The sequence below is a fragment of the Cladosporium halotolerans genome, assembly GCF_011745625.1.
Source record: "Cladosporium halotolerans strain TM138-S3 chromosome Unknown Sca2, whole genome shotgun sequence".
In the NCBI taxonomy this organism is placed as follows: Eukaryota; Fungi; Ascomycota; class Dothideomycetes; order Cladosporiales; family Cladosporiaceae; genus Cladosporium; species Cladosporium halotolerans.
Window position 1 is genome coordinate 961,344 of NW_027191453.1, and position 22,554 is coordinate 983,897.

General features: G+C 54.7%; 9 protein-coding genes across 9 annotated transcripts; 5 read left to right on the forward strand and 4 right to left on the reverse strand.

Moving 5' to 3' along the window:
• Positions 1 to 526: 526 nt before the first annotated feature.
• On the forward strand, positions 527 to 1,995 carry WHR41_00854 (uncharacterized protein). The gene is made up of 5 exons (XM_069369460.1): positions 527 to 881; positions 959 to 1,188; positions 1,249 to 1,602; positions 1,682 to 1,780; positions 1,828 to 1,995. The coding sequence occupies exons 1-5, from the start codon at positions 562 to 564 to the stop codon at positions 1,917 to 1,919; spliced, it is 1,095 nt and encodes a 364-aa protein (XP_069233733.1). The 5' UTR covers positions 527 to 561; the 3' UTR covers positions 1,920 to 1,995.
• On the reverse strand, positions 1,982 to 4,869 carry WHR41_00855 (uncharacterized protein). Its single transcript, XM_069369461.1, has 5 exons — positions 4,708 to 4,869; positions 4,162 to 4,480; positions 3,288 to 3,801; positions 2,831 to 3,236; positions 1,982 to 2,777 (listed from the first exon to the last, which is right to left on the reverse strand). The coding sequence occupies exons 2-5, from the start codon at positions 4,452 to 4,454 to the stop codon at positions 2,245 to 2,247; spliced, it is 1,746 nt and encodes a 581-aa protein (XP_069233486.1). The 5' UTR covers positions 4,455 to 4,480; positions 4,708 to 4,869; the 3' UTR covers positions 1,982 to 2,244.
• A 404-nt stretch (positions 4,870 to 5,273) lies between these two features.
• Positions 5,274 to 5,843, reverse strand: WHR41_00856 (uncharacterized protein; the record flags this gene model as incomplete). The annotated part of the gene is made up of 1 exon (XM_069369462.1): positions 5,274 to 5,843. One exon carries the CDS (start codon positions 5,841 to 5,843, stop codon positions 5,274 to 5,276), a length of 570 nt encoding a protein of 189 aa, XP_069233489.1.
• Positions 5,844 to 6,522: 679 nt separating this feature from the next.
• Positions 6,523 to 7,839, reverse strand: WHR41_00857 (uncharacterized protein; the record flags this gene model as incomplete). Its single annotated transcript, XM_069369463.1, has 1 exon — positions 6,523 to 7,839. The coding sequence occupies one exon, from the start codon at positions 7,837 to 7,839 to the stop codon at positions 6,523 to 6,525; it is 1,317 nt and encodes a 438-aa protein (XP_069233488.1).
• A 467-nt stretch (positions 7,840 to 8,306) lies between these two features.
• WHR41_00858 (uncharacterized protein) lies at positions 8,307 to 10,431 on the forward strand. Its single transcript, XM_069369464.1, has 4 exons — positions 8,307 to 8,626; positions 8,720 to 8,903; positions 8,955 to 9,670; positions 9,734 to 10,431. The coding sequence occupies exons 1-4, from the start codon at positions 8,422 to 8,424 to the stop codon at positions 10,081 to 10,083; spliced, it is 1,455 nt and encodes a 484-aa protein (XP_069233731.1). The 5' UTR covers positions 8,307 to 8,421; the 3' UTR covers positions 10,084 to 10,431.
• Positions 10,380 to 11,502, reverse strand: WHR41_00859 (uncharacterized protein). The gene is made up of 2 exons (XM_069369465.1): positions 10,764 to 11,502; positions 10,380 to 10,707 (listed from the first exon to the last, which is right to left on the reverse strand). Exons 1-2 carry the CDS (start codon positions 11,254 to 11,256, stop codon positions 10,520 to 10,522), a joined length of 681 nt encoding a protein of 226 aa, XP_069233730.1. The 5' UTR covers positions 11,257 to 11,502; the 3' UTR covers positions 10,380 to 10,519.
• A 1,936-nt stretch (positions 11,503 to 13,438) lies between these two features.
• WHR41_00860 (uncharacterized protein) lies at positions 13,439 to 17,218 on the forward strand. Its single transcript, XM_069369466.1, has 2 exons — positions 13,439 to 16,830; positions 16,887 to 17,218. Exons 1-2 carry the CDS (start codon positions 13,657 to 13,659, stop codon positions 17,007 to 17,009), a joined length of 3,297 nt encoding a protein of 1,098 aa, XP_069233681.1. The 5' UTR covers positions 13,439 to 13,656; the 3' UTR covers positions 17,010 to 17,218.
• A 3,487-nt stretch (positions 17,219 to 20,705) lies between these two features.
• On the forward strand, positions 20,706 to 21,371 carry WHR41_00861 (uncharacterized protein; the record flags this gene model as incomplete). The annotated part of the gene is made up of 1 exon (XM_069369467.1): positions 20,706 to 21,371. One exon carries the CDS (start codon positions 20,706 to 20,708, stop codon positions 21,369 to 21,371), a length of 666 nt encoding a protein of 221 aa, XP_069233694.1.
• A 637-nt stretch (positions 21,372 to 22,008) lies between these two features.
• Positions 22,009 to 22,398, forward strand: WHR41_00862 (uncharacterized protein; the record flags this gene model as incomplete). Its single annotated transcript, XM_069369468.1, has 1 exon — positions 22,009 to 22,398. The coding sequence occupies one exon, from the start codon at positions 22,009 to 22,011 to the stop codon at positions 22,396 to 22,398; it is 390 nt and encodes a 129-aa protein (XP_069233683.1).
• Between the last annotated feature and the right edge of the window lie 156 nt (positions 22,399 to 22,554).

A 22,554-nucleotide genomic window follows, 5' to 3' on the forward strand; every position in this document is an offset into this window, starting at 1 on the left:
AGGCGCCGATATCGTAACTTTCTCGAGCGACCTAGCTGGTAGCTCCTCTCAAATCAAAAGACTCAGGGTAGCGATGACTTCAGAATGCGTTTGAGGCACGTGGTAGAAATGCCAAAATATCGGAGTATCTCACCAGCGAAGGCATATCGGTGCGGGGCAAAGGGCGTGGTGAGGGGCGCGTCGGGTTGCTCAGATTGGATTGCCGCTTCCCCACTTCACTTCACCATGCCACGACCTTATTTGACAGCAGATGCGGCGACTGCTTGATTTAGGGAATTGTATAAAATGATTTGCGGGTGAGAGAGAATGCCAACTTGCTAAGCTGATCTTTCGGCAACAGTTTCGTCGAAATCATAAGAAATATTCGATCAGTAGTACAGGCACAAGAACTTCGGGGCAATGTGCCTCTTATGGTGGGGTCTAGAGTGGGTTTTTATGGCTGACCTCGACGCGAGCCACAGTCTTGTGTAGGTTTGAGCATTTGACTACATTCTTCACGTATCCATTCTCACCTCTTCCGTCTTCCTTTCCTCGCTACCTCCCTCATTGTTGAACTCTTTCATGCCACCTGCTCTATCCACCAAGATGAAAGCTCTCACATACGATGGCCCCGGCAAGACAAAAGTTGTCGACAAGCCTAAGCCGCAGATTGAAAACCCTAATGAAGCCGTTCTGAGAATGGTTCGCACGACCATCTGCGGCACAGATCTACACATTGTCCACGGCGACGTGCCGACGGTTGAAGTCGGCCGAACGCTGGGCCACGAGGGTATCGGCGTTGTAGAGGAAGTTGGGTCTGAGGTCAAGAACTTCAAGAAGGGCGATAAGGTTGTTATTGCTGCGGTCGTTGCGTGTGCTAAGTGTACCTTTTGCCGGAAAGGGTGAGGCTCCACTGATGTTTTCCACCATATGTTCTTTGGTGCCGATCATGGTTGTCACTGACGCTGGGCTATCATAGCATGCAAGACTTGTGTAAACACGGCGGCTGGCAGCTAGGACACTTGATGGACGGCACTCACGCCGAGTATTTCCGCATGCCGTACGCTGACACGGGCTTGTACCATGTTCCATACGGGGTCGACGAAAGAGGCCTGCTCGTAGTGAGCGACACGCTACCAACCGGGCTCGAAGTCGGTGCTATACGCGGAAATGTCCATCCAGGATGCACAGTTGCGATCGTTGGAGCAGGTAGAGCGATTTCCCTAGAGACGTGGACGGTTCAGATAACTAACACGAATGATCGCGCAGGACCCGTTGGTCTTGCCGCCGGCCTGACATCAACCCTCTACTCCCCACGCAGCATCACCTTCTTTGACCTATCGCACTCACGCCTTGAGCTCGCGAAGCGCATGCTGCCGGGGGCCAGCACGCACACGATCAACACAAGCGGCGTCAAAGGCTCGGATGCTACTCGCGATCTGGCCAAAGGCCTGTTTGACGCCGAAATTGACGGCTTCGACGTCGTGATGGAAGCAGTGGGGATCCCTGCGACCTTCGACGTATGCCAGAACCTGGTGGGCAAGGGCGGCACGATCGCCAATATTGGCGTGCACTCTACGAAAGTGGATTTGGCGATTGATCGGTTATGGCCTAGAGGAACAAGTGAGTTACTTTCTTTGATCCGACAGATTCTTTTTGGTACTTGGGAAAGAATTACTGACGAGGGCGACCCTCTTGATAGCACTCTCTATGGCTCTGGTCAGCACACATACCATCCCGAGGATCCTGGACTTGCTATCCGTCGGCAAGCTGGTGACAGCAGCTTTGATGGTCACTCATGGTGCGTGTCGCCAATACATTACACGCGAGCAAGCTAACATTCTGTAGACTTCAAGTTCAGCGAGGTGCAGAAAGCCTACGACGTGTTTGACCGCGCGGCGGAAACGAAGGCGCTGAAGGTAAATATCGAGTTTGAATAGTGGGCTGACCTCACGTACATGGGCACGATATAGACGGATGTAGACAAATAGACACGCAAGGATGGATTCGAATAGAGTCGTTTTCAATTGAGCCGGAACATTCCATCGGCTCTGCTTACTATACACTTTCGCAATGTGCCACGCACGCAAGCTCGTCTGTTGGACGGCCTCAATTCCGTAGAAAAAGAAAAGCTGCCATGAAGAAGAAGGCGAGCTCACATTAAACGATTCGGTCGGTTGCGCCCAAAGAAAAGAAACGCCGCCGTGCAGGCAAGCTCATATTTGTGACCGAATCGTTGTCGCACCAGTGGAGAGAAGCGAAGCTTCAGTGAGCGCCGGGAATGCCGCTGCTTCCCATGCCGCTCTGCTGCGAGCCAGCGCTGGGAATGTTGCTGCTGCCCATGCCGGTCTGAGAGCCAGCGCTCGGGATGTTGCTGCTTCCCATGCCGCCCTGAGAGACGGCGCCGCTTGGAACGCTGCCGAGCGAACCGCCGCCTGGAGCCATGATGGGACCGCCGTTGGCGACCTGAATAGCGCCGCCCATGGCAAAGCGCTGGTCGAGCTCGTCGTAGTTGAGCACGAACTCACGCCTCTCGCGCCGCCAGTTCATGACGTCGAAGAAGACGTAGACGCCACGCTCGACGCGCTCGCTGACACGGACGGGCGGCACAGCGATCGGAGCACCATTGGTGAGGTCCAGAATCTGCATGCTCGAGGTGGTGTTGGCTTCGCGAGTGTCCTTCTGGAGCCACTGCCTAAGTAGCTTGTGCCAGCGCCAGTCGCGCGCAGTGAGCTCCTGGGCAGCGAGCTCTTGCATGATGTCGTGCGGCATCGTGTAGAAGATGCAGAAGAGAGTTTCTGCGGAAGAGTCAGCGTTCTGTCTGGGTTAAGAGGGGATAAGGCATGCGTACCATCGCTCAGAGCAGCGACGCGACCGGCCAACGGCGGGACATTGTTGACGGTGTAGGCCGGGGGGAGATGGAAGTCAGGAATGGTGTGCCGGTCGTGGAAATCGAAGGCACTGCCACTCGAGTTCGCAGCAGGGAAGGGGGTGAAGGTTGGGTAGAGAGGCTCGTTGCTGTCAAGGTCCATGCCTAGAGCACTGAGGTCCTGGCCAAAGAAGATGGGGTTGCGCATGATCGGCGGAAGCGTCTCATCGACAGGCAGGCCGGCCTCAAGATTCTTGCGAGCCTCGTACGCGGCTGACAGGCCTTCAAGGCCGAACTTCTCGGCCTCCGTCATATCAGCGTAGCGCTTCACACCATTGGTGGGTGCAGCAGGCTGCTGGGGAGCGGCGAGCACGGAGTGCGGGGGTTGCTGTGGCATAATGTTAGCAGGCGTTGACGAGACTTGGTGTGCATATCTCACCTGGTTGGAAGTCGTCGGCGCGAGAGGCTGTCCGATCGGAGCTTGCTGGGTGTGAGTATTATTGTCGCGGAACGGGAGTTGCATCGGGTGTCCGCTAGCCTGCGTGTCCGGAGAGCGGAGAGTTGGGCCACCCGGGGTGGTTGACTGACCAAACGCCTCGACGTTGGTCTGGACACCAAGGGGTGGAAACTCGTTGTCACCTCCACTCGACTGGTCTGCCGACTGCTGACGGGTCCTGTTACTATCAGACTGATCAGTGGATTGCTGCGATAATGTCGCCGACGGAGCTCTCTGCTGCTGTGACTGTTGATGCTGCTGAGGTTGCTGTTGAGGCTGCGTCTGCTGCTGCGGTTGTTGAGGATGTTGAGGTGCCTGAGTCTGCTGCTGAGGAGCTCTCTGCTGCTGGATTGGCTGCGGGTGTTGCTGCTGCGGTTGGCGAAGGATGTTGCTATTCCAGTTGGACTGCCCGGTATTGCTCGATGGCTGAGGTCCACCTGAGAGGCTCGGAAAGTCACTGTCATGCTTGTCAGCAGCACGCATCTTCGCGGCATCCGCGTAAGAAAGCATCGGACGGAGTCCCATGGTCGAGGAGCGGCGGTGGATGTTGTTCTTTTTGGTTGGGTCGTTCAAACTTCCGCGCGGGAATCTCATCATGTTTTTTTCTCGCGTGTGTGACCAGAAGTGAGGGGCTCACGGCCTACTCCCACTTTTACTCTTGCAGGCAGGAGCGGGATGATGCCATTGGCGCGCGCGCGCGCGCGCTCTCTACGCATCGCGGCGCGACCAATCGCTCCTCCTGTCGCGCGAGCCTCCGCGAACCATCTCATGGCGCCGCTCCCACGAAACCGTCCGCCCGAAGACCGTGACGACTTACCTCATATCAATCGGCGCCTGCGATCCACCACCCATGACCTGAGCAAAACCGCTCAACTGTGTCGGTCTGGGACCCAGTCCCGGTGCTCCTCCTAGACCTGCTCCAGCAGCAGCCGCGCCGGCGAACCCCCCAGGAGCGGCTCCCCCTGCATTACCACCAGGCAGACCGAACCCCCATCCTGTGCCGTTCCCTAACCCGGGCTTCTGTGTGTTCTGGAGTCGCGGTGTCTGGCGCGCGGCGCCGCCGGGCTGTTGTTGTTGCGAACCGTAGCCGGGCATGTTCATTGATCGCATGGTAATGGTACTAGTCGAAGTCGCTGCTGATACCCAAGTATTAGCAGCGGTACATGGCAGGTCCGTGTGGCAGAGAGATAACGGCGTGGTGGTTGGGAGAGCGGGCTTCTACTTGTACGCGCAAGTCGCGTTCTGCGCGCGCGATCGGTGAACGGTACTCCTGCGGTTTTTTTGCACTTTCAAAGAAGCTTTTGTCTCCCGCTCCCATGATATCCCGGCCTATCTTCATCTCTTGACCCAAGAATGAACGCACCAAAGCGATTGTCCTTCTCCGATTCCGCCCCTCTCTCTCGGTGCCAAAAGAACTTGTGGGCTTCGCTAGGATGAGCTGAAAGGTTCTCGTACTGGCTTAGACTAGCGACGAGCTTCAATAGGGATGCGATTGAGTGTAAGGTGAGGTTAAGTTAGGTTGTCGCTAAGGCCGACCTCGAGCGCACGCACGCAGACGTCGATGCGGCTCGGAAGCTTGACTTTGTGGGGGAACTGCTCGCTGGGCGGCGATCGCAAGTGTGGCGTAGGGCTGAGCAGCGGTCGTGTCGTGTGAGTCAATGCATGGCATTGGAGTATATTGTAGAAGGAAAAGGCTCGCAGGCACATGAGATATTGGAAAAGAGATCGCAAAGTTGTGACGGTAATGGCAGATGTACAGCGGATGTGAGATTCGTTGTCAAGAGTATACAGAAATGAACGCTTCAGATGCAACACAAACCCGTGAATTCATGAACATGTGCGACCAGAGCACGAAGTCCTCAGGAAGAAAACACGGCTGTACATTTCCCAAGTCTCCAGTCCTCTCCTCCCGCAAGTAAACAGTCTTCCTCAAGCACGACCGGCATCCTTCTCCATCATCTTCCTCCTGGCCTCCAGAATCATGTCCTCCCTCCTCTTCTTCAAGCCCTCCGCTCTTGCCGCCTTGTCGCTTGTCCACGCCGAACGCTTCTGCTCCTCATTCCTAACCGGCTCCTTGCCCTTGTCGCTAATCCTGCTCTGCAACCCATACCTCGTGATCAAATCCGGCTGCCCCGCCGCCGCGCTCGGCGCAACACTACTCCTCTGTTCCGTCGGCTGCGCCGGAAGCGGCGGCTGGTAGCTAGGCGGCGGGTTATCAAGACCGCGCCCTGTGAGGATCCTCTCGGACGTCGCGGCGACGTTGCCGCCGTTGCGGTGGAGGTCCCAGGCTATGCTGCGGCGGTCGAGCTGTGGGAACATGGCGCTGATCTGGGCGACTTGCGCAGGGTCGACGGCGCGACCGCGAGAGCTGCCGCTGCTGCTATTGCTGCCGCCGGAGGAGGGCGGGGGTTTGTTGAGGTACCATCGGATGGCGAAGAAGCCGACGAGGGCGACGGCGAGGAGTTGGGGGATGTTGATGGATGTTTCGGTTTGGGCCATTTTGGCGGGCTGTGGGAGAAAGATCTCGTCCAGGAGAGCGTGTGGGTGGGAAATGCGTGGCCGAGACCGTTTGTGGCAGGCCTGTGTTCGTGCAGTCGAGATAATGGGTGCCTCGGCGGCGGACCGGATTGGGCTGTCGAGGGTATGTTGGGGCACGCGGTCTACCTCACGAGCGTTGCGATGTTTCAATTGATGAAGTGAGTGCTCTCCAAGTGATATTTCGCGCAGTCTGCAAGTGAAGGTTAACCTTAGGATGTAGGAAGGGTGCAGTCAATGAGGATACAAAGCGCCGGAGTTGTCAAGTCACTGTTGGGCGGCCGCTTGCTGGAGCCTGCACCGCCACACTCGCCTTGAGGAAGTCGCGAAACACTCGATCAGGTCGCGGATCACGCTCAAATGACATTTTAAAGCACAGGCACACTGGAAGATATGTTGAATCAAAGTAAAGAGTGTGTACCGTTGACCGCTATCCATGATAAGTGAAGTCGTGAATGAACATAATTATGCTAAGTTTCGTCCAGAAACGAAAATCCACAGAACTGCCGATGGGTATCGTCCTATGCCAAAGAAAAGAAAGTTCCTCCAAACTCCCAAAACCATGCACTTTGTGTATGTGCCATGGTCAAGAAAAAATGAGAAGTCATTGAATTCGACCCACCCACCCAACCCGTAACCCAAATTACCATCTTCCGTTTCCATACTGGTCTTCCATTTCTTCGTCAACGTCCCCTTCCACGCTGAACTTCGTGCCCAACGCAGCCTGTCCTTGTTTAATGAGCTCTTCCAACTGGCGGCTCATGTTTCCAATCGTTTTGTCTGCAACGCGGTCTTGCTTTGCTTGTCGCTTCATGTACCGCTCGGCTTCCGGGCTAACGTAGTCTGCGCCTGATCCACCGCCTGGGCTGATTCGGTGACCTGCACTCGAATGCGGCCTCGACACAGGCGAACGCAGGTGCGCGACTGACGCACGTCGGTCGTGTCCGGCGGTAAACTGAGCCGGGCTTCCAAGTGGAGCCACATGAGCAGTCTGACGGCGGGTATTGATCGGTTGCAGACTGCGCCGAGAGGATGCGCGAGAAGCGTTTGGTCGAGAAGGTGCTAGCTTGGTGTTTTGGGACACCTGGCCGCCAGAGACCTTGCGCTTGGGACTTTGACCCGAAGCGTCTGGCGTGCCGACCATTACCCAAGCGTCTTTATCTGTTTGCCGACGCTTGTTCGGAGGACGAAGGTCGGACGATGGCGGCGATAAAGGGTTGTCTTGCTCGAAGTCGCCGAAAAAGTCATCCTCCTGCCATGAGCCAGGCACCGGTGTGGGAGGGCCCCTCCAACGGTCTACGCTAACAGACGGCGCTCCATCCAAGCCCTGCTTCTCGTTGAACTGGTAGCCATCTCCGCCGCCAGCATAAAATCCCTTGAAAACACTGGTGCCGAAGTTGAAGGCCTTGCCAACAAGACTGAAAGCGAATCTCGTCCAGCTGACCGGTGGATCTGCGCTATTCACATTCGACCCCCGTCCCAGTCCGTTTCGCTCACGAGCAAGAGGTCCTGAGATAGCAGAGCCGGTGTCTCCAAACGTAGCGTCTCTGTCTCTTGTGAATCTCCGGTCTTGGGCGTCCTGATCGATCGCTCGGTCCAAGTCAATGTTAGTGACTAGACCAGGGGTGTCGTATCCGCCAGACAGATCGTATTTCTCATTGATGACCAGCGAGTCTTGCCCGCTACTGAAGACGTCATCATCGTTCGGCGTAGCTGCATTTTGCGCCCAAGACGGTATTGTGTTCCATTTGGCTCCTTGCGCCCGCTCGTGATATGAAGAAGCAGGCCTAGAGCGCTTTCTGGAAGCTCCGTTTGAGAAATAGTCGGTAGATGTTGTGGCATGCGAGGGCGTTGAAGCGACAGAGGCCGGCGTTTTTGGAGGTTGAAAGAGGTGAGCATTCCGCCCGTTGCAAGGCGAGAAAATTGTGCGCTGCGACGATGTAGGTGTCGGGAAGACCATGTTTGGCGTTTGCGATTTTCTAGCGGATCACCAAAATAAATATTGCGTCGAAATATTGAGCGGCTTCGCTAGGCTGGATTGCGGGTGGTTGGTAGTGCGACGGCTAACTGTCGGTGTGCGCAAGCGACGTGGAGCCTTTTTTCTGTAGCTCACACAACCTGGCGAGCAGGTCACATGACAGAGTGTAGTGTCGAGAAGTGAATGAAAGAGCTGGAGAGGATCCAGCCCGCGCGAGGTGGTGTTTGTGATGCGAACTGTGTCCGCAGGCTGTCGAAGAGGATGCGGGGAGGTCGCAGGCCAACAAAGCCCAGGGCGGGTTGTTAGGTGAAAGCCACAGCGACCGGCAGCCCAAAGGCAAATGCACAGCACCGCCACAGCGAAAGTGGACAACAAGCCCCTCGGCCAGCCCATGGAGGGAGGGTCCCGCTCTGGGACCGCCGGCACTAACATCCCACCCTGTCTCGCCGGGCACGCCTTTATACCCAAAAGAGGCACTTCACTTGCACTTGGCAGCTCTACATTCGACGCCCATCCTCACAATCGACAAGCGGACGAAAGGCACCGCCTAAACGCTCGCCCATCATGGCTATGGCCACGAAGACCGAATCGCACGCCCTCTTCGAGAAGCTGAGGCGCAAGGAGGCCAACAAGATCTGTTTCGACTGCGGTGCGAAGAATCCTACATGGTCCTCGATCCCGTTCGCCATCTACCTCTGCCTGGACTGCTCGGCGAACCACCGCAACTTGGGCGTTCATATTTCCTTTGTCAAGAGCACGAACCTTGATCGTGAGTTTCACCATGAAAAGTCCCGGGTCAGCACGGATCATCGTTTCGAGGGCTGGGGAACGCATGGGATACAATGCTGATGAACTCGCTTAGAGTGGCAATGGGAGCAACTTCGGCGCATGAAGACTGGCGGTAACGAGAGCGCGACTAAATACTTTCAGTCACACGGTGGATCGGCTGCGCTTGCGAGCAAGGACCCCAAGACGAAATACACCAGCAACGCAGCGAACAAATACAAGGATGAGCTCGCACGACGGGTAGAGGCAGATCAGAGGAAGTGAGTGGTATAACACACGGCGTAAAGAAACAGCGGCTGACAAGCACAAAGGAATCCCGATAGCGTTACCGTCGAGGACGTCGCAGACATCAGCGAAGGTAGCGGCGCAAACACCCCAGCAGGCGAGCCCGACGACTTCTTCTCATCATGGGACAAGCCCTCCATCAAGAGGCCCAGCAACCCGCCCTCGCGCACCGGAACCCCAGGCATCAACAGAACTGCATCTCCATTCCTCGGCGCCAACGGCAACGGACAGGCAAGGTCCAAGTCGCCTCTGTCAGCGGCTGACCCTGCTGCATCTACCGCACCTCGCACCGTTTCCTCGAACGTGATTCGAAAGACCGCAACGTCCAGCAAGCCCAAGTCCAACATCCTCGGCGCGAAGAAAACCAAGCTCGGAGCCAAAAAGGTCGACGCCAGCGCACTGGACTTCGATGAGGCTGAGAAGAAGGCGCGCGAGGAAGAGGAGAGGAAGGAGAGACTGGGATACGATCCTGACGAGGGGGCAACTCCTGCTGAATCCCAGATCAACGCTGCTCAGCCTGCTAGCAACACCACAATCCACCAGCCGACCCCGGTCAGCCCGCCCAGAGCAGGCGCTTACGGCAGCGGTAACCAGAACCGCCAGCGCAGTGATAGTGAAATGGAACGGTTAGGCATGGGTGTGCGCAAGCTTGGTTTTGGTCAGATTGGTGGTGCAAAGGCTGCGGCTCCTAAGCCTAAAGCGATGGGCTTCGGGTCTACTAGCAGGGCTGCTCCAGTCGAGGGTGAGTTGCGCGACGCTTGCGTTATTCTTCCATGAGACAGGTTTACTGACAGATATCTACTAGACGACTCGGAGCGCTACGCCCGCGACAAGTTCGGCGTGCAAAAGGGTATCTCCTCCGATGAATTTTTCGGCAAAGGCGCGTACGACCCGAGCGCGCAGTCAGAGGCCAAGACTCGTCTGCAAGGCTTCGAAGGCGCGCAGTCCATTTCCTCAAACGCTTACTTCGGCCGTCCCGAAGACGAAGATGGTCCTGGTGGCGGAGAGGACTATGGAGATCTGGAGACGGCAGCCAAGGACTTTGTGCGGAAGTTTGGTATCACCGCTGGCGACGACCTGGAGAACTTGTCCAGCATGCTCGGAGAGGGCGCGACGAAGTTGCAGGGCGCCATTAGGAACTACCTGAACAACTGAGTGAAGTGTCGCACAACTTGATTCGGTCCCGGAAGCTGAGCGAGATTAGCGAAAGTTAGAGACGGCAAGATGCTGCAGTATTGTTCAATTCACTTGTGCCACGCGGTTTACGTCTTGACATGGCGCCTGAAACTTGCCGTCCCACTTATTTCCATCAATTTTGAAGGAATGGACGACGTAAGTCAATCTTTATTTATTTTCAGGCTCTCGGCAAACCTCCTCCGTTGCAACCTCCTACGCTGTAAATATTTGCTCAAGTGAAATTGGGGAGAGGGCATTTCTGAGGCACGCCGGCGTTGCGGATATTTCTTCCATTGCAATAAACATGATCTACATTCTAGACATTCACTTGCTATCTCCTTGCCCGTCAGCTGTTCTGTCGATCAGTTATCTTATCATCAATCGTCGACCCAGCCCTTCGCATCATTCACCGACTCTAGCAGTTTCCGTGACCGAAAACCTGGCATTCGTACGACTGGGTCCAGTTAATGGTTCCAGTGCCAGCCTCGAACTGCATCTGCAAACGAATGTCCTGGCACTCAGCCGGCGTTGGCTGGTTGGCATACTTGATATACAAGTCTCCATTGGGCTCATCGTTTTCAGTGGCTGGGATGTCGCCGCAGGCTGGTTACATCGTTAATGGATAGCTCTATGAGAGGCTGTTGGGCGCCATAACATACCATAGAATGCGTAATCTCTGCTGGAATCGCCGATGTAGCGGAACTCTGCAACGCCAGTCTCATTGTTGTACCCGTCCGCGATCCAGCCTTTGGAAGGGTTGTAGCCCGGCGTATCGGCGTACCTGAAGTCGGCGTGAACGAGGTAGTGGCCTGCCTCCCACTCGCCACCGCCGGCTTCGAAATATCCCGTGCCCCAGCACGGCGACGGGCTCTCCCTGGCACACCACATTTCGGCGCGGGCTTGCGAGAAGTCTTCGATGTCGCTAAGGCGGACTTTCTTGTTGTTGCTGCGGCCTTTGCGGAACATCAGATCGAAGGCTTCGTCGCCGTATGCTGGTTCGGGGAAGTGCGGCTCCACGGGCTCGCTCCAGAGGAAGCCGAGGGAGTCGCCGGTGGCAATGTTGATTGCTTCGATGGGCACGTTGCGCGCGGCCTGAACGATGGCAGGGGCGGCTAGGGCGACGAGTGAGGCTGCCGTAGCAAAGGACTTCATGGTTGTGGTTGAAAAGGGTATATCTTTATGATTGGCGAGTGGGCTTGTTGGGGGTTAACAAGAACTATTCATTGCCGGGTGACATGTTCTCTTTTATAGCAGTAGTCGAACCAGAAGAGCGCACGGCTCCCGCTTTGCCTTCATGTCGTTGACCGTTAAGGCTATCCAAGCAGGCATTTGAGCGGAGCTGCTATCCGATCCGCGCAGTCTAGAGGCATCCCATCTTCGCAGGAGTGGTTTGATACGAAGATTCAATATCTACTAGCACCGTGTGAAGGTAGTAGTGTGTAGCACGCAACCTAATTGAGGCTGAAGCTCATTGCCGCTGGAGACAAGAAGCGGGCTAAGACTGCGGAAGGATTCACGGCTTGTACGGCTGAAGACGTATACCTAATTTTAGGTCGCACTCTTCGTAAAAGTGATATTTGCCAAGATTTATGCGCTTCAATATCTCAAAATGCCTTCATCAAAAAAAAAGTGTGCGGACCGAGATATCCAGATTTAGTTGCATTGATGTCGGATCAGTAGCGATATAGACCGTCGAGCCGGTGTGTCCTCTCTCCCTCCCTCTCCACCTTCTCCCTCTCTTCATTCGACTTCCGCAAGCAGGCATCTCAGTTGGCAGGTTGTGCAACACCGTCACAGCTTCCTAAGTGCAGCCGCGAGGTCTGTCACTGATGCAGACGTCATGCGGCCCTCTCTTCACCTGAGTTCAACCGTCGAACACTGCCGCATCTCCTCCCCGCTGACGGCATCTTGCCCGAATGTGCCCTGTGCACTCGGGATCATATCGAGAGCTTTGCTCTTGATGGCCTGTACGCCTCCTGCCCAGCTTATGCATTCTTGGTTGCCGGTTAGGTCCCTGACGCAGATTGCCGACCTTGTAAGCTTGATGATGGTATCCGTTCCGCCAGCTACCGTACTGGACAATGCTCCCAGAGCTCCGGCTTACAAGGCGTGCCTTTTGCTGATGTGCCACCCTTTGTTGACCCACTGGAAGATGTATTTGAATATCTTCACCTAGACCTGCGGCTCTTGCGATGCTCATCGCACATGCTCTGGTAGTGCGAAGCTATATCGTCCGTGCAGCCGTCTGTATCATGACACAGGGTTCCAGAGGCGATATGCAATACTGCCATCTTCTCCCAAATATCCACATCCAAGGTGCCATTATGATCCGAGAACCATGGGACTTGGTGCAGGGTAGTGAAAGCCAAGTCGTCCCAACTCTCGAGTCCGGGCATGAGGTCGATGTGCGTAATGTTGAGAGACACATCCCAATGGCCTTGCTCAGTCACGGAGGTGATGATGGCGTTGTTGGCAGCCGCTTGGTTAATGAGCAGTGCCAGCAGTGCCGCCCAGCAGACGTGCCCAGATCAGAGAATTGACATATTTGAACTCCTGCCTGTAGAAGAAGTAGTCGGTGGCTAAGAATGCTGCCGCGTATATGGTGACGGTTGCCGGTATGATTCTGAAATTTCCTTTCGACATAGTGGAAACCCTAGTGATATCAGGTGCGATTTATGGTTGATTTTTATACTGGTGCTCCTGGAGGCTAGGTAGAATACTGTGGAGGTCAGTGTTGTTCAGAGACGTAGCGGCACCTCACACATGGCTGAGTATCGCGGAGGAGTCCGTGCGCGAGGAAAACCGCGCATCACCAGTCGTGCACCATTTGATCAGTGTGTCTTCTCAAAGCCTCACACCCACGGTCGTTTCATCGCCAACTGAGCGACACCCCCTTCATGAACACATGCTGTGTTGCTTGCGAATCTCCCTTGCGCATGCGACAAAGTGGACGTCGTTTGTTTGGACCATGAGGGCTCGAGGGGCACTTTCTGTATACTTTTCGTCCGAACCCTGCTGGGTTAGGAAGTTCATTGTTGCGCGTCGCTGGGCGTTACCGGGCACCAAACAATTGATTCGAAGCGCAGACTGGTATTGCTCCAAGTGTTTGTCCTCAATCACGATGTTGTTCCCGAGAATGAACTAGCAGAGCCGTAAGGTACCTTATCTATCTCTCATTTCGAAAGCTGAGGTGATGGATTGGAGAACGCCCGAAGATATGCCGGTCAATTAACGCGTCAATCGCGTCGCGGAAGCGGCCCGGGGCGTCGGAGGAGTTGCTGCGATGTGAACTTCCCGTTTGCGCCTTCTATACCCTGCCTTTACATTGTAACCCCTCTGCTTTCTGAGCGCGTGCGCAGCAAACATCGCCTGGTCGACAACGAGCCTCCGGCGCATCAAATTTCACCACCCAACAGTTACCAACCTGCGAATTTAATCAACGACACGCGAACGAAGTTTCATCCACGCGAGCCGAGCGCCATCTCGTGTTTCGGCGCTCAAAGCGCGTCACACCTTTGAAGCAAAGATTGCCAGCACCCATCGCCTACGACCATGAGCGGTGCAGTTGGTCTTGGAGCCGGCGACGGCAGTCTGCCGGAGAACATGCTTGATACGCCCGACTACACAGATTCAGAATCCAACCCCACCGGAACCGCGAACAGTGTAGCTGGTGACGCTGCGCCTATAGACGGTCGCAAGCGTCGCGCAGAAGGCAATGCATTGCGCAAAAGCGTGTTCGGCAAGAAGCATGATCGCCTTGGCGAGAACAAGGAGGACGACTCGGTGAGGCGTTTTCGCTACTTGCTCGGCTTGACGGACCTCTTCAGGCATTTCATCGATGCGAACCCCAATCCAAAAATTAGGGAGATCATGGCGGAGATTGACAGACAGGATCACGAAGAGGAGGCAAAGAAGGCTGGCAACAAGCGCAAAGGTGGTGCTGATGGCGGAAGGAGAAGACGGACAGAGAAAGAAGAGGATGCGGAGTTGCTGCGCGAAGGCAAGCAAGAAGGCAAAACTAATGAGACGATCTTCCGTGAGAGTCCGAGTTTCATCCACGGAGAGATGAGGGACTACCAGGTCGCTGGTCTGAACTGGCTGGTCAGCCTCCACGAGAACGGCATTTCCGGCATTCTTGCGGATGAGATGGGTCTGGGCAAGACACTACAGACGATCTCTTTCATCGGCTACTTACGTTTCGTTCAAGATATCAAGGGTCCTCACTTAGTTGCCGTGCCCAAATCGACACTGGATAACTGGAAGCGCGAGTTCGCAAAATGGATCCCTGATGTCAACGTGCTGGTCTTGCAGGGAGACAAAGAAGCGCGCCAAGAGCTCATCAAAGAACGCCTCGTCGATGGCGAAGATACTTTCGACGTTCTGATCACCTCATACGAGATGATCTTGCGCGAGAAGAGCCATCTGAAGAAGTTCGCATGGGAGTACATCATTATTGATGAAGCCCATCGCATCAAGAACGAAGAATCATCGCTTGCTCAGATCATCCGCATCTTCAACTCTCGCAATCGCCTGCTCATTACTGGTACTCCCCTGCAGAACAATCTTCATGAGTTGTGGGCTCTCCTGAACTTCTTGATGCCGGACGTCTTCGGAGATTCAGAGGCCTTTGACCAATGGTTCTCTTCTCAGCAGGAGGATCAAGATTCTGTTGTCCAGAAGCTTCACCGTGTCCTGAGGCCCTTCCTGTTACGACGTGTCAAAGCTGACGTGGAGAAGAGTCTGTTGCCGAAGAAGGAGCTAAACATCTACGTGAACATGACACCCATGCAGCGCAAGTGGTACAGACAGATTCTGGAAAAGGACATTGATGCTGTCAACAACGCTGCCGGCAAGAAGGAGAGCAAGACGCGTTTGTTGAACATTGTGATGCAGCTGCGCAAGTGCTGTAACCACCCTTACCTCTTTGACGGCGCGGAGCCGGGCCCGCCTTACACAACGGACGAGCATTTGGTCGACAACTCCGCGAAGATGATCATGCTTGACAAGCTCCTGAAGCGCATGAAAGAGAATGGTAGCCGTGTGCTCATCTTCTCTCAGATGAGCCGTGTATTGGACATTATGGAGGATTACTCAGTGTTCCGTGGCTACCAATACTGCCGTATCGACGGCTCGACCGCACATGAGGACCGCATTGCTGCTATCGATGAATACAACAAAGAGGGCTCGGAGAAGTTCCTCTTCCTGCTCACAACGCGTGCCGGTGGTCTTGGCATCAACTTGACAAGCGCCGACATTGTGGTGCTCTTTGACTCGGATTGGAACCCTCAAGCCGATCTGCAGGCCATGGATCGTGCTCACCGTATCGGTCAGAAGAAGCAAGTCCAGGTCTTCCGCTTGGTCACCGAGCAGGCCATTGAGGAGAAGGTGCTTGAGCGTGCTGCTCAGAAGCTTCGTCTCGATCAGCTTGTCATCCAGCAAGGTCGTGCTCAACAGCAAGCCAAGCAGACATCCAGCAAAGACGAGCTCCTCGGGATGATCCAGCACGGTGCGAGCACAGTCTTCAGCAACGATACTCCGACAACTGGCGCCGATGGGCTTGATGAGTACGACATTGATGCGATCCTGCGCAAGGGCGAGGAGAGGACGAAGGAGATGCAGAACAAGTACGAGAAGCTTGGTATCGACGATCTCCAAAAGTTTAGCTCCGAAGCGGGAAGCGCGTACGAGTGGAACGGCGAAAAGTTCACTCACATGAAGAAGGACATTGGCCTCAGCTGGATCGAACCTTCGAAGCGCGAGCGTAAAGAGCAGAGCTACAGCATGGACAAGTACTACCGCAACGCGCTCATGACCGGCGGAAGAACGGCAGACCCCAAGCCTAAGGTCCCGCGTGCTCCTAAGCAACAAGCTATGCATGATTACCAGTTCTTCGATCCGCGTCTGGGCGATCTACAGGAGAAAGAGACTGCATGGTTTAGGAAAGAGAACAAGATCCAGGCTCCTCTTGCGGAGGGTGAAGAAGATACGCTTGAGCAACGCCAGGAGGACCAGGCCTTGGAGCAGAAGATGATTGATGAGGCTGAGCCCCTCACAGAAGAAGAAATTGCTGAGAAAGATCACTTGGCTGAGCATGGTTTCGGTGACTGGAACAAGCGTGATTTCCAGCAGTTTATCAATGGTTCTGCGAGATACGGCCGCCACGACTTCGACAACATTGCTCTTGAGGTTGACTCAAAGGAGCCCGAAGAGATCAAGAAATACTTCAAGGTCTTCTGGAAGCGCTACAAGGAGATTGGCAACTGGGAAAAGCATATCTCTGCGATCAAAGAAGGCGAACAGAAAGCGCAGCGCGTCATCGAGCAGCGCGAAATGCTACGCAAGAAGCTGAAGATGTACCGTGTGCCACTGCAGCAGCTCAAGCTCAACTACACCGTTTCTACGACGAACAAGAAGGTCTACACCGAAGAGGAGGATCGTTTCCTACTCGTCATGCTGGACAAGTATGGCCTCGATTCGGAAGGCGTCTACGAGGCGATTCGTGACGAGATCCGTGAGAGCCCGCTTTTCAGATTTGATTGGTTCTTCCTCTCGCGCACACCTCAAGAAATCAGCCGCAGATGTACTACTCTCATTACCACTGTTGCCAAAGAGATGGAAGGCAACGCTGGTGGCAAGGAGAACAAGCGCACCGTTGATGAAGATGAGTCTGATGAAGTTGAGGAACCGACAAAGAAGAAGGGTCGCGTCAGCACTGGCGGCGCAAAGGTAAGTTTCACATGTCGGCCTCGCAAATGAATACATTTGACTGACAGCACTCACAGAACAAGGTCGTCAACGGCGTCAAGGGTACTCCTAATGGCACGTCTCGTGCTGCTAGCGTCGACACGAACGGCTCCGCCGGTGGAAGTGCGAAGACAAAGGGCCGCGGTCGCGCGAAGCGTTAATTGACGGTAGTCAACTGGGTATCAACGGCGTTTCAGGTGTTGAAAGGCAGCAAGCGGGTCATGGCCGGTGTGGCACGTGGCCTGAGTCGGTAGCGTTTCACTTTCTGAACTTCACAGGTGCCAGTACGGTTCGGTGGCAGGCCAAATGTACTATTGAGGAATTAGTATTGACTTTCAGGAAATCCAAATGCGAGTGTACTCTTAGGCATTGTTGTCATCGCTGCTTCAAACATGATGAGTCACAGGAGTTTCATCGTCTATTGCCGACAGTCTCAGCCTGCTCTCCAGGATCACAATTCTCTTGTCATGTTGACAAAGAAGTATTGTTCTCTAAGATTACATCGGCGCCCTTGACAAAGCTGGCTTCTGAATCAGGAGACAAACAACGGGCGTCCGGCTTGAACAAAGGCTGAATTTAGAATTGCGGTTTGGCGTACAATAACCCCCTCTCGTCTCCCCAAGCCCTTAGCTCCACTCTTCCTTCTCAATCATAGAGACCTGACAGAGACAACCGCGGTAAGAACGCAATCCCCTCCCCTCTCCTCTCCTTTCCCTATTTCCTTTGTCTGTCTTCGGTATCTGCTGGCCAGAACCCTCCTCGAAACACCACGCATTTTAGCAGAAGAAACCAGCATCCAGCATCGATCAAACACCAATGGACGGCAGCTTCGACTTAGACGTCAGCATGTCCAACGGCCCTAACTTCAACCAGCAACGTAGCCGCCCTGGCGGCCGCGACAACAACCACAAGCCGTGCTACGTTTGCGGTCAAATGGGCCACATCGCCAGAGCTTGTCCGACGACGCGTAACAAGCCTCAGAGTAGCAATGACCATGCGTCTCAGAGACGTAATGGCAATGGCAACGGCAACGGAAAAGGGAAACAGCGCATGAACTCAAGCGCCAGCAGTAGCAGTGGCGACAAGCAATTCACAGATCCAGCCAACGCTACGCCCAACGGCCAATGTTACATGCATCCCAGAAGCAACCACTCCAACGCTGATTGCACTAATCCGAGAAACAGGTTCAGTTCGCGCAACAACGGCACGCAGGGATCTGATGGTCGAAAGAGCCGCCAGCAGCAAGACTCGCAGCCCAAGCCTCAGCACAACCGACACGGCAACATCAGAAGCAACCATGGCCCTCTGCAGAACCCTGGCGACTACTGCGAGCGCTGCAACACCCGCGGTCACATCGCTGTGACTTGCCAGAACCCAGGCCCTGGGGCTGCGGCGGTCATCACATGTATGATGTGCAAGAACCGCGGACACACTCACATCGAGTGCCAGCACCCGCTCTGTTGCACCAACTGCAGACAAGTCGGCCACTCGCGCTTTTCTTGTCGTAACCCCACGGCTCCGGAAGCTATGATGGGCCCGTCTCCACTGGACTTGGAGAGGATTCGTGCTGGCGCTCAGTATGCGGCATCACATCAGCAGGGATGCTCTCACAGCTTCCAACACGCTGCTCAGCCCCACCCAACCATCACCAAGGCTTCCTTCGGCCCTACCTTCCAACTCGCCGAGCCCGAGGATGAGCTTACCGCAGAGCTCTTCAGGATGCAGAGGGCTGCAGCAGCAGAGCGCCGCAGGCTCGTCGCCGCTAAATGCTATGCCTCAGCAACGATGTACGGGCACAGTCTCTTCAATGGTGAGATCGAGCAGGGCGCCCGCTTCTTGGGCGGCATCGACCCCAACCACCCGCAAATCGTCCTTCCCTCACACTTGAAGAAGACCGAGGCTGCGGAGCGTCTCTTCCAGTCGCTTATTAAAAACCGGTCGCTCAGTACTGCGGCCGGCTTGATCAGCAATGGTTGGAACTTCTTCCGCGACCCTAGGACGATGGACGCCGTCGCACGGTCTCAGGCGCCCTTCTGCCACGGGTGCTCTGGCAAGGGCATCATCCTGAACGCCACGTTCAACCGCGTTCCTGCGGGCGCGGATGTGCTCGAGCTCGAGGACTGGGACATCTGGGGTGTCAACATCCTGTTCTCATGTCACTGCTGCAAGGCGTACGGGTACACCTTCTTGCATGACGAGGGCGAACGGATGGATATCTCTTGAAGCGGAAAAGGTAAGCAATTGTTCAGAGTATACAATGTTGCGTTTTGAGCGTTAATCATGTCCTGTTGTAATCTAAGTTACAATTTGCTTGAAAATCCCCTGCTATTCCCTTGAGTGACAAAGAACTTCCTGTCAATAACGAAATGTACGTTTTAGCAACCAATACCAGCGGTTGAAAGCGGTTTAGTGAGGCCACGTGGCACCAGGATCATGTCGCATGCGGCGTGGTGTATCAACCATGTTGGCGGCGCCATCACGGATGTTGGGCTTTGCCCGGGTGGTTCGAGAAGGACTTCGAGGAATGGTACATCGATCCTTCTGATCAGCTGACAAGTTTGAAAACAAAGGGTTTAATCCGGTTTGCTGATCGAGTGTCTCCAACATGAACTCCACAGTCTTAAAGCAACACCTCGTAGTATCACATGACTTGTGCGGCGTTCTGTCTGGGTGCTAGTGCCCCGGCGATGGATTCCGCGGCGCCATTCAGCCTGGCAAAGAGCGGAGATGCTCATTTAGCCCACTTATTGTTCAGCGCGTGCTGGTATTTTTAGATATTATCTGTCATTCACTTTGCAGCTAATTAGCTCTATTTTCAGAAAACGGGAGAGTCTCCCGCCGCGCTCTTGCATGCTAGATGCATCCGCAAGGCATTCGCCAGATTTGCGATCGCTACTAGGGTGCGGAGGTGGATCAGGCTAGAGCGAAGGAAGTGAACTTGGTCGAGAAGTGGGCATCTCAGGCACCTGAGCGCTTAGATAGCGGAGACGCTGTTTTCCCAGCCACCTTCACAGATTGATTGGATGCTCTGCTCACGCAAGGTGTACTCCCAGAGCTTGAGTGATCATCTGGTGAGACTGACTACATCGTGAGAGGCCAAGCCGTCAGAGACAACGGCGTGCAAATCCGTCTCACGCGATGAACGCCTGGTTCGTTTGACACTGCTACAGAGACGCCTTCGCCAATCTTCGATTTCTCAGTCAGTCATCATCTCGCGTGCCACCAACCGACTTGACTCTTCCTTCATACTCATAGAAACCGGATGGCGGGCATATGCAGGCTGTGACATCCGCTAGCACCTAGTGGCGCCTGCAGCCGCATCCTCCTGCATCTGGATTACCCTAGACTTTTCCGTTGCTCACTCCGCGAGAATCGAGCTTATGGGCCGTATGATCTGATTCCAGTGTCTTCAGGTCCTTGAATCCGGTCAATCAAAGTCCTTGGGTCGGACCATTCCTGGGCTTCAAGACCTCAAGAGGATACAGAAGCCCCAAGATCACCACAGCAGGCGTGCTGTAAGCGCCGCCGCGCCGGGAATCTGGTGAGGCGCATGCAGGCGGCACTTTGTGACATGGGGCACGCTGCAACAACGGGTGCTTATGCAGGCGATCCACGCTAGTTCTATTCATGCGCCTCTAATTTGGTCGATCCATCTTTACACAGAGCAATCTATTCTCCGCCCGAAGAACCTTAGTCTTGCTCCGGAGGTGTTGGTACGTTGCCAGACCCGTGGGTATATAGGATTCTTTGTGCTGCCATCTCCTGCACCTTGCCCATCATTACTCCAGTCGCTCTCGATATATCAGCCTCACGCACCTCTTCTTCATTTGAGGGTGACACAGCACGATTCCAATACAATGGCTCCGACTCTTACCTCTTTCCTCGCCTTTTCTGGCCTGTTCTCTTCGGTGTATTGCCTTCCGCCTACCGAACGATCAACGGACACTGTCGAGGTTCTCGATCTCAATGCAGTATCTCCGGGTCTACCTACACCTACCACATTGCCTTCAGTCATTGCGCTTGGCGTCGGCACTCAGAACTATACTTGCAACTCAACGACTGGCACTTACAGCAGCAATGTTGCGCTCGCCGACCTCTACGATATCACCAGCCTCGTCAAGGCGTCCACCAAGGATAGCCTTTGCAAGCTATACCTCAAGCACTCTCAGGACTGCCAGAGCGAAGACAATCCTCTAAAGCTCAACCTGATCGGCGACCACTTCTTCGATGCCTCCAGTAAACCAAACTTTGACTTCACAAGAAGCGACAAAGGCTGGCTCCAGGCGAAGAAGAACGCTGCCGTTCCCGCCCCAGCGAAAGCATCAAAGGGTGTGAAAGACCAGGCCAATGGTGCGGTAGACTGGTTATACCTTGTCGACAACGACGCGGGCGTTTCGAAGGACTTGCTGTCCGTCTACAGAGTCCAGACCGCGGGTGGCAAGCCACCGACCAGCTGCAGTGGAGATGAGCAGATTGAGATTCCTTACGCGGCGGAGTACTGGTTCTACAAGGAAGAGTTTTGAACGACATGAGTTGGTGGCCTGAATTGGTTTCTTTGCCCTCCTTCTTGTTTGCTCGGTTCTCAAAAGGCGAATAATGCTCTGCGATACCCTCGAGCGGGAATACTTTCGTTAACGCAAGTGCTGCTTACGAAAGCGGATGATACTGGCCAATGATTGTCTGATCAATTTATATATAGCGTTGCTCTTCATCATGTCTACGCCCCGTCTCTGAATCTCATTCGTTTCCCAGTGATTCGCTGTGTCGCACCAACAAAGATCGTAATCTCGGGCTGTCCGAACAAGAATCGTTTCAGCATACCTCGGCATGAGGAAGAGAGGCGTTGGGACAGATCCATGCATGGCTTTTCGACTGTCAAGCTCCAGAATATCAGTCAGTATGCAATTGAGTAATTTTGGCATCAAGTGATGAAATCCGTTATCAGGACATTGCCAAAATCGCTTTGGTGAAGCCAGGGAGATCGGCCAGCTCCGACACCCGACCCCACTGTTGATCCCCCACCACCACCCTGATATACACAACCATTGTTTACCATGCGCTGAAAATTGTAGCTCACACTACATGAGTCCAGTGCACATCGCCTCGAACCGACTTCATAATCTATCACAACAATTCTCAACCACAGCCTCAGACAATACTATGGCGCAACAGCGACCCTTCATCACCTGCCACGTGCTAGACACAGTCGCTGGCAAACCAGGCGCCAATATCTCCGTAAAACTGAAGCTCGTTTCTCCTTCCCAAGCCACGACGTCTCACTGGACCGCGAAGACCAACAGTGACGGCCGCGTGCCCGCATGGGATTCATCCGAGGATATCAATGCGGTGGTGGAGAAGGTCAAGGGCGAGCTTAGCGGCGACGACCAGATGGTATGGAGCCTGACTTTCGATACGGAGAACTATTTTGGCAAAGGAAAGACTTTCTGGCCGGAGGTGGAGTTGAGGTTCGCGGCTAAGAAGGAGGAGGAACACTACCATGTGCCGCTGCTGCTTGGACCTTGGAGCTACACGACGTACAGGGGTTCGTGAGGTGCAGGGGTCTGGAGTGGAAGATCTTAGGAGTCGTGTTGAGGCAGCGGCATGGCTGTACAGCCCAGACTGTTCACATTGCCCTACACGATGAGACAGCATTATGCAGTGCGGCTGCGGACTGTGGGCCCAGGCATCGCTTCACGACAGAAGGCC